Source organism: Oryx dammah, unplaced genomic scaffold, assembly GCF_014754425.2.
Source record: "Oryx dammah isolate SB20612 unplaced genomic scaffold, SCBI_Odam_1.1 HiC_scaffold_14, whole genome shotgun sequence".
NCBI lineage: Eukaryota > Metazoa > Chordata > Mammalia > Artiodactyla > Bovidae > Oryx > Oryx dammah.
In genome coordinates this window covers 13,438,182-13,452,551 of record NW_024070198.1, presented here as the reverse complement: position 1 = coordinate 13,452,551, position 14,370 = coordinate 13,438,182, and the positions used below count along the sequence as shown (strand labels likewise).

Below are 14,370 nucleotides of genomic sequence, written 5' to 3'. Positions count from 1 at the left end.
TGTCTCCTTGGTGAGCAAGTGGTTCTGTTGAGAACCACTGATTATAAACAGTGGCTCGCCTATGGTGATTGTAAAGGGATAATTATTTACCTGTTTTTCTGGTGGTCTTATAAAGTGACATCCTCTTACCGGGCTGTCAGGGAGATGACAATATACAACTGGAATTTGCATGAACATCTGTTAAGAATGTTAATGATAACATAGTGGTCTATTTGCTTCTTACCACCCTAGGAACACAATGATGGTGATTATAAGGTTACTGTTTTGGGTGTCTACTATGTGTCAGACACTGCCTGAGAGTAGTTTGTTTATATCTGCTGTACAGGAGAAAAGCTCTAAGGGCTGTCCAAGGCTGATGCAGCTTTAGGAGCCTCTGTCAAGCTAGTGCACCCACATGAACGTTTCACATGACCCTTGACTGGCAGTACCAGATGAGGCCCCAAAGCCCTGTTTGACCAAGAGTTCAGTCGGATCCAGGATCTGAGCAGCAAAGAGGTCATTTGGTCAAGGTGAGGGTATGTAATTACTGAACACTGTCTGGAAGTGGTCACTGAGTCAGTATTAAGCATAGAGAATCGTACAGAGGCAGAGGACAGGAGAAGCTTTCTGAACCAGCATTATCTGAATAAGGCAGGGCTGTCTTTCTGTCAGATTCAGGGTGTACATCCTGGTGGAACTGAGTCCCCATGAGATACACCACTCTGTGTAGAATGTGAGTGTTTGTAGTTTGCTTTCCTCGGAGGGCTGTCTTGAGAGAATTAGTTACAGATTATAACTCTTCCTAGAATGATTTGAATTAATCTTTAGAGAACATGTAGGCATCTCTGAGCTGTCCTTGCTTTTGTGAGATCATGGAGGAGGATGATCCATACGTAAAATTAATTCTGAGTTTGAAGAAATGTTCGCTTTATACAGTATCCTTTTCTGTTTGTTTTAAATTAAAGAACCCATCTACTTGAAATCCAGCATTCGAAGTTGTTGTTCAGTATAAATGTTGAAAATTATTGATAAGAGAATTTATTTATTCAAAGTGTAATCATTTTGCTTTTATTTGGATTGCACTTATTGCTTGTCACTATTCATTATTGGGAGTGTCAAATTTTATTTTTAAATCTTCTCTGGGGTCTAAAGTAATTACCAAAAGCTAGCTTTCAAAGCAGACATAGTGAGTAAGAATTTGTTTAAAAATTTAGTATATTTTATTGTTGACTCTGTTAACTGATGTTGTGCTTTACCTGGATCTCCTAGTTGTTGTGGCCTAGATGACATCAACAGAAATAATTGTCTCAGGACACACCTGAGAAGGTTTAGGTAATTATTACGTTAATTGAACTATTATTTCTTACGAGCCTTCTTAGTTTAGCACCTGTTCGATATGGATAGCTACTTCTCAGTCTCAAGTGGTGCTATTTCCAAGATGCCTTTTGGTGATCTTTCCAGCCTTGAGTGATTCATGTATCTCCCTTCTCTTTTATTTTACTGTTTTATGATATTTTAAAAAACTATTTTAGCTTTTAATTGAAATATGTCATAAGTGTTCAGCTTGATGGATTTTAACAAACTGAAAATACCTGTATAACCAACATGAACAGCACCTCTGAAGCCCCGCTCACTTTTTCTTCTATTCACTACCCCTTACCCTCAAGGGCAGCCACCATCCTGACATAGAGGCATAGCTTGATTTTACTTCTTGCACTTTAAGTGGGAGAAAAAAGTATTTCCTCTTTAGCATCTAACTCAATTCACTCAGCCTTGCATTGTGTGCTAGTTGCTCAGGTGTTTCTGACTCTTTACAACCCCGTGGACTGTACGTAACCAGGCAGGCTCCTCTGTCCATGGGATTTTCCAGGCAAGAATACTGGAGTAGATTACCGTTTGCTTCTCCAGAGGATATTCCCAGCCCAGGACTAGAATCCGTGATTCTCCTGCATTGGCAGGTGGATTCTTTACCACTGTGCCACCAGGGAAGCCCAGCCTTACATTAGTGAGATTCGCTCTTATTTTTTTGTTCTTCATTCTAGATTATTCGTTTTCATTGTTGTATGCTATTGTGTGAGCATACCACAGTTTATCTGTTCATCGCTGATGGACATTTGATCTTTTCTAGTTTTGGCTGTTATAGATAGTATTGCCATGAACATATAAATGCATTTCTTTGGGGGCATATATCGAATACATGAATTGTTAGGTCATATTGTCGGTATATACTACACCATTCTTTGAAAATGGTTGTGCCATTTGCATCCCCACTGGTAGTGTATGAGAGTTTGGTTTCCCCTCTGACTTCTCTGTCACTGGTATTTTTTTAACTCTCTTCATTTTAGCCATTCTGGTTGGTATGTAGTGTTATCTTTTTCCTCTGGCAAAAAATCAGCTGTCAGTTTGAGGCATCTTGAGGCTTTAATCTGTCAAACCAAGCTCTCGCACGTCCCAGAGCCTCGTTTGTTTCTCTTCCTCAAGTAGAGTCCTTCTTCTTGAGTCAAGCATGATCTTTAGACTGTTCTCAGAATTAGCAGATACCTCCAGAGAAGAAAGCAAGTGAGGATGCTCTGCTTACCTCAGAGGGCCCTCCCCTCTGGAACTGCAGTTTAGCCAATCCTCACTGCTTCCACAACTCTCCAGCATCTTTGGAAACATGATTTTGTCGTTTTTGTGGCTTTTTCTAGTTACTGAAGCTGAATCAGTTTGCCGTGACCTATTATATCCTACCCAGAAATGGAAATTGTCAGTAGGTTCTTGGGATTTTCTGTGTGCTCAACCAGGTCGCCTGTAATGTTAGTGTTTTTGCCCCTTCCTTTCTCATCTTTCCCCCCGCCCCTTGCATTATCAGACTGCTCATAATTACCGGTACAGTGTTTAATAGATGAGGTGATAGTGGCATCTTAGTGTAGGGACCATTGAGTATGATAATTGCAGTAGTTTTGTTGATTTTTATCTTTTTAGATGAAGGGATTATCTTCTATTTCTAGTTTGCTGACGTTTTAAAAAAATACATGAAAGGCTATTGAATACTTTTTCTGCCTATACCAAGTTGATTACATGATTTTCTCCTTTTTTCCCCCATTCCCATGGCTGAATGTATGCTTCTGAAAAATAAGTTACCCATAACCTTACCACATCTACTGTAATATTATGTTCATATTCCCTTTCATCCATGAGACAGTTCTATACAGAGAGACAGCTCTCTTTAAACCTGCTGTACATTTAAGCCTACCATACATCTTCCATTTTATTTTTCATTAGCAAAGTAGATAACATGGTTCTCAGCCCAGAGACCACTTTGACAGATTGGAAACATTCTTTCAGGCTCCCACCACTACCTATCTCTGTTTTATACAGGGAGGAATGAGTGAAAAACTGAAAATTTTCCTTAAAGCATTATTTTGATCTGTTTTAATTTTTATTTCCTTGTTTTTATTATTTGGATTTTAAGGGAGGAGAATGGGGTCAGGGAGGGGCTGAGTGGGTGGTAACTGGGAGCTGGGGAAGAAAACTCCTTAGGATTTCCTTAAGCATCACCTTCTGCTCCTCCCCTTCCCATGCTTCCAGCTTTGCCACAGATGAATTGTGTGAATCCCCTTGGGCAAGTCACTTAATCACTGAGCTTTTGTTTCCTCATCTGGGATCGAAGAGAAAGGCCATGGACAGCTGCTGTGACCTGCCACTTAGGGAGAATGGAAAGATTCCATGAGCAGTTTATAAAGCATATAACACTTTCAAAATGCAAGTGGTTGTTAGGATTAGTTTTGTACAGTGGCATCTATCTCACATTTTCTAACAACGTGAAAGCTACCTGTTGAAAGAAGCATACTTGTAACACCCTTCGTCCCCAAACTACAACTGTAAGAAACCTGTATAGTTCACTGTGGCAAGAGGTATAAAATGGAGGTTTTGTTCATTTGCTTAAACCTTCATAAACTCTCTATTAATTTTTCATACCCAAGCTTGTCACTATTGGAATGAACAACCATTGATATGTATGTACCAAAACTTGCTCCTTGTAAGGAAAGGTAGGACAAACCTAAACACCATGTATTAAAAAGCAGAGACATCACTTTGCTGACAAAGATCCATATAGTCATTTTCTAGTAGTCATGTATAGATGTGAGAGTTGGACCATACAGAAGGCTGAGTGCTGAAGAATTGATGCTTTCAAATTGTGGTGCTGGGGAAGACTCTTGAGAGTCCCTTGGACTGCAAGGAGATCAAACCAATCAATCCTAAAGGAAATCAACCCTGAATGTTCACTGGAAGGACTGATGAAGCTGAATGAAGCTCCAGTACTTTGGCCACCTGATGCAAAGAGCTGACTCACTGGAAAAGACCGTGATGCTGGGAAAGATTGAAGGTGGGAGGAGGAGGGGATGACAGAGGATGAGATGGTTGGATGGCACCACCAACTCGATGGACATGAGTTTGAGTAAGCACTGGGAGCTGGTGATGGACAAGGAAGCCTGGAGTGCTGCAGTTCATGGGGTCGCAAAGAGTCAGACCCAACTGAGCAACTGAACTGAACAAAACTGAAGATTCATTGACAGGATTTTAGTTTATACCCATGTTTATGATCTCTCTGAGGCATGAAGTGAAATACACTGGTCCTGTAACTGAAGAGCCATGGATGGTTCCCTGAGACGTTTTTTAGATCAAGTAACATGAATAGTGTTGGGGGGGTATGTGGTCTTATGGTGAGACATCAAAGACTCATATACCACTACTGGCTTGAAATTCTGTCTTACTAACCTCTGCCTTGAACGGGCAAGAAAGGGTGTTTGTGGGATGGTTCTGATTCCAGACATTTTCTTTCTGGGCACCTCCTCCACATTCAGGAGAGCCAAAAGTAAGCTTCATTTCCGCCTATGGTTTTGGGAGTGGGTGGATGGATTCCACAGAAGGGAGGTTTTGATTTATAATCTATTAGCCCAATCATTTACCTGTCCAGGTTTATAGGTCATCCATTTAGAAGTTAGAGATGGATCAGGTCTAATTTTAAATATGTCTGGGTCTGTGGGACTGGGTAGGGAGCAAACAGCAAAGTGAAATTGCTCAATCTTCTATTAAATTGGCTGTGAAACACATAGAGATATGAGAGAAAAGGCTTTAAAGGGTCATCTGAATAAAAGATTATTTGCATAAAAGTTTTTCTTTTGGTATAGGGATTTTTAACTGATCTATTATATTTGGGAATTTATTTTTTGCAAACCTGCAATTTAGGACTAAGTAATAGTCCATGATCTTGCAATGGAAGTCCTGGTTATAGTTCTGTTAACATCAACAGTTGTTGAACGCCGCACATTTTTTCTTCAGCACCATTCTTTTGCTCAGGTATTCTGTTCCTCTTATTTGGCATGCTTCTACTCACCTGCTCTCTTTCCTGTCTTCCATCCTAGAAAGGGTTAGATGCCCCTTTTATTATTCCCATAAGTGCCCGGGGATAACTTAGTCCACACTAAAAAAATAATGACTTGTTTTCATCTTTAGCATGAGTCGGGTTCCTTTAGAACAAGGGCTCTGGTATCATCTTTGTAGCCAGCATACATGGTGTGATGTCTGGACCTTAACTGTTTGGACGTCAGGACGCTGAGGTAGGAGAAGATTGGGAGTTAAGAGCCAAGTCCTAATTGTAACTTTTTGCCCTATGATCTTGGACAAGTGATCTTCAGTTTCCTTACAAGTAGCTCACCTTGTTATCTTGTTAAAATGCAGATTCTGGCTCAGTAGGTCTCTGGTGGTTTCCAAAATTTTGCATTTTAACAAGCGCCCAAGAAGAGCTCGTGCTGCCAGTTCGGGAACTACAGAAAACTAGACAATATCTAATGGCTTTTCCAGCTTTTACCATCTGTAATTTTAGTCACTGTTTTAAATTCTGAACAGAATTGCTAGATATGCTGTAATTATTAAACATCTGCCCATCTCCAATTTATCAGAATGCAAAACACTGACAATTGTGTGCCTTATTATGAAGTTGTAAGACAATGTTTCTAAAATTTTGAAGGTAATTTTACTACTCCCAAGATTTTGACTTTGACAGGTTAAAAATATCAAATAGATGTCTGGAAAAGCATTTGAGTTAGCACCAGCTTGTCATCTAAATGTCGATACTTGCTTGTTTGCTCTTTGTTTGATGCATATTGGAGAACATTTGCAATAAACAAAATGCAAATGAGGGAGCTGAAATGGGTAGACATGTGATCTCCTGAGTATAAATACAGAGACAGGCAAGCTGTTGAGGAATTCATCATCAGAGGAGGAGTTCCTGATCATTTCCTTTAGTTCTCCAGAAGGTGAGAATCAAATTATTATAAGACATATTGATAGAAATGCTGTAGGTAAAAGGCAGATTGTGTCGATTGAATATGGATTGCTGGGGATGGGGCGTTTGAAAACATTGCTTACTGTTTCTTTTGAGTGTAACTTCCTCAAGAAGTCAGGTATTTGACTTGGGAGCATTGCCAGCTTAGAAATTTATAGCTCTGTTGATCTCATGTACGGATGTTGAAAAGTAGTTGGATTAATTTTTATTTTTGATTTACAGAAAAAATCCACCTCTTCCACACCAGGAGTATTAAACAGGCATAGTTTCAGTGTCCAAATGAGTTATATATGTGCCTGTGATGGACTCTAATCGCTTTCTTCCCCCCTCTAACAAAATGAAAATCTGGACAAGAGAAATTAAACCCTGAGAAAAGTACAGAATGTAGCATATAGTTGAGTGTGGGTATCTTAATTATGATGAAATTTTTACCTCCTACAGAATAAGACAATTTTTCCTACCACAGTGATCTGTATTTCATTTCCTAACCATGGTTGCAGATTGAACAGAAGTTTTAGAGCTTATTTATCATCCTCATCATTGCATTTTAATCATTTGTGACCCTTGGTTCCTCTAAACCTAACTAGCTGGGACAAGCGCAGTAGAGGGATTTGAGTATAAGCCGTGGCAGTGAAACCAAAATGAATAGCGTTTGGTTTTTGCTCCTGGAATTCCAGCCCTCTTCCTCCTTCTGGTGAACCTTTATAGGAAGGAGCACGTGGAGCTTTTTTTACTGTTGCTTTTTAATGCTGTCCTTTTGGCTGGGGGTCTTAATGGAGGTTGCCTCATGGCTTATTTAATCTTAATGTTGCTGCTAGGTTGGAACTCATTTTTGAGGTTGTAATATATGTTGAACCCAAATTGAAGTTTTTGAAGCCAGCTGTGAAACAGAGGTGTTTACTGCAGTCCAAACAGATTGTCTTTTGGGAAATACCTTAACCAGGATTATTATTGTTGTGACCCTCTTTGGAGGCTTTAGATAGAACATTTTTTTTTTTACCCTGAGAATTTTTTTTAACAACACAACACCATTTTTAAAGACTTTACATTTAGACATTTTAATTTGTCTTTGATATTGAACTTAAGAACCTTATGGCTAATGAAATAGAAAGGAGTTATTTAATATTATATATGTAATATATAATACATTAATATATAACATATTATATAATATATAATACATAATATTACAACATATAATATATAATATTAACATATTATATAATATATTACATATATTATATAATATTATGCCTTTTCACTTCCAAATTGCTTTTGAATTTTTCATGGTGGCCTTATGACTCCAAAATGTTCGTATTATATTTTATGTTTTGTTTTTAAAGAAACTACTTTTTACTGTAAAATACAGCAAGATTATTAATACGATAAAGTACTTTTTAAAAAATCAGTATTATATATTTTTTAATTAATTTATTTTACTTTACAATATTGTATTGGTTTTGCCATACATTGACTTGAATCCGCTATGAGTGTACATGTGTTCCCCATCCTGAACCCCCTTCCCACCTCCCTCCCAATCCCATCCCTCTGGGTCATCCCAGTGCACCAGCCCCGAGCAACCTGTATCATGTATCAAACCTGGACTGGCGATTCGTTTCACATATGATAATATACATGTTTCAATGCCATTCTCCCATATCATCCTGCCCTTGCCCTTTCACACAGAGTCCAAAAGGCTGTTCAATACATCTGTGTCTCTTTTGCTGTCTCGCATACAGGGTTATCATTGCCTTCTTTCTAAATTCCATATATATGCATTAGTATACTGTAATGGTGTTTTTCTTTCTGGCTTACTTCATTCTGTATAATAGGCTGCAGTTTCATCCACCTTATTAGAATTGATTCAAATGTATTCTTTTTAATGGCTGAGTATTAATAAGTATTATATTTTTATATATTAAGTGAAAGAGGAGAGTGAAAAAGTTGGCTTAAAACTTAACATTCAGAAAACTAAGATCATGGCATCCAGTCCCGTCACTTCATGGCAAGTAGATGGGGAAACAATGGAAACAGTGAGAGACTTTATTTTTGGGGGGCTCCGAAATCACTGCAGATGCTGACTGCAGCCATGAATTTAAAAGACACTTTCTCCTTGGAACAAAAAGCTATGACCAACCTAGACAGCATGTGAAAAAGCAGAGACATTACTTTGCCAACAAAGGTTCATCTAGTCAAAGCTATGGTTTTTCTGGTAGTCATGTATGGATGTGAGAGTTGGAATGTAAAGAAAGCTGAGCGCCAAAGAATTGATGCTTTAGAACTGTGGTGCTGGAGAAGACTTTTGAGAGTCCCTTGGACTGCAAGGAGATCCAACCTGTCAATCCTAAAGGAAATCAGTCCTAAATATTCATTGGAAAGACTGATGCTGAAGCTGAAACTCCAATACTTTGGCTACCTGATGCGAAGAACTGACTCATTGGAAAAGACCTGATGCTGGGAAAGATTGAAGGTGGGAGGAGAAGGGGAAGACAGAGGATGAGATGGTGGATGGCATCACCACACGATGGACATGAGTTTGAGTAGGCTCTGGCATTTGGTGGTGGACAGGAAAGCCTGGTGTGCTGAAGTCCATGGGGTTGCAAAGCATCAGACATGACTGAACTGAACTGAGCTGATGATGTATAGTATTGAGCTCCAGAATTCCAAATAGAAGATCTAGGGGACTTTTAAATTTTTTTATATTGGAGTATAGTTGATTTGCAGTGTTGTGTTAGTTTCAGGTATACAGCAGTGATTTAGTTATACATATGCATATACATATATCTATTCTTTTCCAGATCCTTTTCCCATATAGGTTGTTAGAAAGCACTAACTGTAGTTCCCTGTGCTATACCATAGGTTAGGGGACATTCTTAATAAGAGTGAACCTCTTTGGTTTATCAGTTGTTACCCAGAACACTAGTTACTGATGATTTCATAGAGAAAGATATTCTGATAAAAGCAACTGGATTTTCCCTTCCTTAATCTCCAGAGATTTCTAATGCAAAAAAAAAAAAAGTTGCATGCCTGCTTATGTCCCTTTTGCTTTACCTTTATTATTCTTTTTAGAAATTTTATTTTTTTAATTTAGTTTTGGCTGTGCTGGGTCATGTTGTGGCTCACAGGTTCTTTGTTGCCATGAGCAGGATTTCTCTAGCTGCAGAGAGCGGGGGCGACCCTCTAGCTGGGGTTCCCTTGTTGTGGAGCACAGTCTCTAGAGCATGGGCTCAGTAGTTGTGGCACACAGGCTTAGCTGCCCCAAGGCATATGGGATCTTCCCGGACCAGGGATCGAACCCAAGTCCCTTACAGTAGCAGGTGGATCCTTAACCACTGGACAAACAGGGAAGTCCTGATTTACCTTTAAATCTGGATGTCTTGTCAGTTGTTAAGGGGCAGTTAGATCCATTTCTTTTGTGTTCCAGGTGAAAAGCAAATGTGTTAGCACAGGATCATTTTTTTCCTCTGTAGTTTTGGAAGATTTTTTTGCTTCACCTGATTTGTATTTTGACCTGCTCAATTTTGGTCTCTTAAGCAGTCCCCAGCATAGACAAAAATAGTGTTTGTTCTTAGTCTCAAAAACGTACATATTGCAAATTTGGAAAACCCCTTCACTGCACTCACATGAACTTACGGGTGCAGTGAAGGGATGGGTCCCTTCCCATCACTGTCACCCCAGCCTTCCTCTAGAAGGAAGGAGAGGACTAGCAGTGGAAGGGAACTTCTTTGTAAGGGAAGGTATCTGACCTGTTTGTTACGGTCATTGAGCTGTGCCTACTGTGGCATTCAACTCTTCACCAGATTACAACAATTTCTTGGGTCCTTTCAGCTTTTCATTTGTTTGTTTTTGTGTGTTTACTTTTGCTGCCTTCATAAGACAACCCAGGTCTCTTATTTTTATTAGGCCTTCAGAGGATTTTCCCCGCAGTGATGTTGCTCCCTGGGTTCTGAGCAAGTGAATATCGGACCCGTGAGTTCCAGACCTACCCTGTCTCTGAATATCATAAGTTTGAGCAGTGTTTTGGTTGACCCAATAATAATACTTTCTCAATTTATCACCTCACTTACTCTCGTAGATACCCCGAAGTATGTTGGAAAGCAGTTATCGGTATTTTAAAACTCTTCTAGGTCAGCACAGCTATCAACTTATGGCCCAGTCCTGTCACAAATCCCTATTGATGTGTTCTAGATACAAATATGGCTCCACAAAAGCAATACTTTTATCGTTTATCTGAAAGAATGATGGTTAAGATAGAGGAGAGGAATGATTGTACTCTATAGATAGGCTATAAAAAATTTCCTCTAGAGTCTGGGTCAAATGGCAGGAGGATCTTGAGTGCACCTCCTCCCATGGACACACCAAAACTGCAACTGTATGTGGAACAGCTGTCTTTGAGAATGACCTAAGGACTAGCAAGACAGATGTTCCGATTTGTTACATACTACAACTGAACTGAACTGAACCCCATGGTAGCCACAAACAAAAGCGTATGGTATAATAGATACGCAAAAAATAGAGAGAAAGGAATACGAACATAACCCTAAAGAAAGTCATCAAATCACAAGGGAAAGGAATGTGAGAATAAGAAAGGAACAGAGAAGAATTGCAAAAACAACCAGAAAACAGTTAACAAAATGGCAATAAGTATATTGCTAAAAATAATTACTTTAAATGTAAATGAACTAAATGCTCTAATCAAAAGACATAGGATGGCTAAGTGGATATAAAAAAAGACCCCGTTTATATGCTGCTTGCAAGACTCACTTCAGGCTTACACACACAGACTGGAAGTGAAGGGATGGAAAGAGATTTTATGCAAATAGAAGTGTAAGAAAGCTGGATTAGCAAAACTTACAGTAGACAAAATAGGTTTTGAAACAAAGACTATTACAACAGACAAAAAAAGACATTACAGTAAGTCCCTTACATATGAACCTTTAGTTAAGTTTCCAACTTTCAAAGATGTGAACGTGCATTCGCATATACAATCACGTAAGTTCACAGGTCTGGTTTTCACTGTCGCTTGTATCCTCTACAAGTGGTGTTGCTTTTGTGTACTGTACAGTGTGCATGCTGAGTTGCTTCAGTTGTGTCCAACTCTTCGCAACTCTGTAGACTGTAGCCCACTGGGCTCCTCTGTCTATGGGATTCTCCAGGCAAGAATACTGGAGTGGGTTGCCATTCCCTTCTCCAGGGGATCTTCCCGACCCAGGGATTGAACCCAAGTCTCTTATGTCTCCTGCACTGGCAGGCAATTACTTTACCACTAGCACCACCTGGGAAGCCCATTGTACCGTACTGTATAGAGAAAATAAGAACCACTGTTACTCTAAGTTAAAAAAGCAATTTGAACTTTTTTTCTGCATTGAAAGCTAGAATTATTCATTTTATATTTGGATCTTAGTGTAACTTTTGGAATGTGAATTTATAACTGAATCTTGAGATGTGAAACCATGAAATAAGAAATACTAATGAATCAATGTAAGTAAGAAGTGCCAGTCATCACAAGACAGGTACAAAGAAATGTAAGCAAAAAACAACAAACAAGTGTTGGTGAAGATGTAGAGAAAAGGGAATCCTTGGGTGGGCTATAAATTGGAGCAAGCACTACGGAGAGCAGCATGGAAGTTTCTCCAACAATTAAAAGTAGAACTACCATGCAGTCTAGCAAATTCTGGGTATTTATCTAAAGAGTGTGAGAACACTGATTTGAAAAGTATTGGCAGTCCTGTGTTCATTGTGGCATTATTTGTAGTAACTAAGATATGGAAGTAACCTTAGTGTTTGGCAGATGAATGGCACATGGCAAGGTTTCATTATTTTTCATGGCTGAGTGATATTCCTGTGTATGTATGTGTGTGTGAGGTGTGTACAGCATGGATGGACCTACAGGGGTGTTATGCTAAGTGAAATAAGCCAGAGAAAGACAGATACCATATGATTTCATTTATATGTGGAATCTAAAATCAAGTGAACAAACAAAACAGACTCATGGATGCAGAGGAAAAATCTTTGGTTTCTAGCGGGAAGACTGGAGAGGGAGTTGGGCAAAATTAGTGAAGGTGATTAACAGGTATAAATTTCCACTCATAAATAAGTCAATGGGAATGTATGGAATATAGTCAGTAATATTTGAAGAACTTTGTCTTGTGGCAGATGGTAACTAGACTTATTGTGTGATCAGTTTGTAATGGATCACTGTTGTGCACCTGAAACTAATATTGTATGTCAGTTGCACTTCATTGTACACATTTTTTACTCTGATAATATATGGGTTTGCTTGTTACTCCTTGTTCATTAAAACAAAAAGAAACCACAATCCAACAATTAATCAGTTTTTTTCTTTTCAGTTTCCAAAAAAAGACTTACAGCAAAATGAATAATCCAGCAATCAAGAGAATAGGAAATCATATCATCAAATCTCCTGAAGACAAGCGAGAATACCGTGGACTTGAGCTGGTCAATGGGATCAAAGTACTTCTCGTCAGTGATCCAACAACAGATAAATCATCAGCAGCACTTGATGTACACATAGGTACAATCTAAAATTGTGAATTAAGCTTTGTTCAGTTTCACTGACCTAATGTTTACAGTTATTTGGACTCTCCATATTTATGCACTGGAGACCTGGCAGTTACCAGTTTGATGTATGTTACTGGGTACCGTAGCCCTGTACAGCTGTTGGTAATCTACAGTTGTCTATGTTAAGTCACTCTACCTTTACCAGGCTTCCTTGGTGGCTCACGTGGTAGAGAATCCACCTACAACGCGGAAGACCTGGGTTTGATCGCTAGGTTGGGAAGATCCCCTTGGAGGAGGCTTGGCAACCCAGTTCAGTATTCTTGCCTGGAGAATCCCCATGGACGGAAGAGCCTTATGGGCTACAGTCCATGGGGTCACAAAGAGTCAGACTCAACTGAGCAACTAAGCACACACACACACACCTTTACCGGGAGTGTTGTATTAGGTTTCCAGCAAAAGTGACTTAGCAGCAAGGAAATTCATTCCCATCCTTTACAGTAACAGTTCTACTGCCTTTACTTTCATATACACTTGATACACTAGGAATAGCATATTTCCTAAATTCTTGTGTGCACTTTTCTCCCACATTTAATGCTGCTTTAATCAAGTTACTTCTTATCTATGTGTACATTTAGTTTTTTCCCTCTCTGAAAAACTTTTTTTTAAATTCAGTGGCATTTTAGAATTGGGGAAATAAGATAATAACCATTGTAAGTTGTACAAATGATTATTGCCACGCACAGTTCAGTGTGCCTTGCAAATTGTCATCTAATTTGAAGTTGCTTTACTCTCTTAAGTGAAGTATATATTAAAAAAGTGACTGAAACAAAACATTTTGCTCAACATTTCCCAGCTAGTAGACCTGCTAACTTGTGCTCTTAGCACCACCCTGTATTGTCTCTTTCAATAAAATACAAAAGCTAGAATTTTCTAGCTCTTATAAAACAGTGCATTCAGCTCTTTCTCTCAGAGTGATGTGTGAGGACACTACTGTCCAGAAAGGTTAAGTATCTGCTGAAAGTCACCAGGTAACTGATGTCAGTCTGATGATGACAGATTTTAATTTCTTGGGCTCCAGAATCACTGTGGATGATGACTGCAGCCATGAAATTGAAAGACACTTGCTTCTCGATAGGAAAGCAATGACAAACCTAGATAGCATATTAAAAAGCAGAGATAGCACTTTGCTGACAAAGGTCCATATAGTCCAGATAGTCAAAGCTTTGGTTTTTCCAGTAGTCATGTATGGATATTAGAGTTGGACCATAAAGAAGCCTGAGTGCTGAAGAATTGATGCTTTTGAATTGTGGTGCTGGAGAAGACTCTTGAGAGTCCTTTGGACAGCAAGGAGAGCAATCCTAAAGGAAATCAACCCTGAATATTCGTTGGAAGGACTGTTGCTGAAGCTCCAATACTTTGGTTACGTGATGCAAAGAGCCAACTCTTTAGAAAAGACCCTGATGCTGGAAAAGATTGAAGGCAAAAGGAGAAGGGGGCAGCAGAGGATAAGATGGTTAGATAGTATCACCGACGCAACG

At 39.1% G+C, this 14,370-nt stretch overlaps 1 protein-coding gene across 2 annotated transcripts in view; it reads left to right on the top strand.

Annotated features, from left to right (window-relative positions):
* IDE (insulin degrading enzyme) overlaps nucleotides 1-14,370 on the top strand; it is a 95,992-nt gene that overhangs the window by 19,111 nt on the left and 62,511 nt on the right. For both annotated transcript variants that reach the window (XM_040254527.1, XM_040254526.1), the window contains exon 2: nucleotides 12,661-12,845. In XM_040254527.1, coding sequence (XP_040110461.1) covers nucleotides 12,661-12,845 — 185 coding nt within the window. The remainder of the gene's footprint in view (nucleotides 1-12,660; nucleotides 12,846-14,370) is intronic.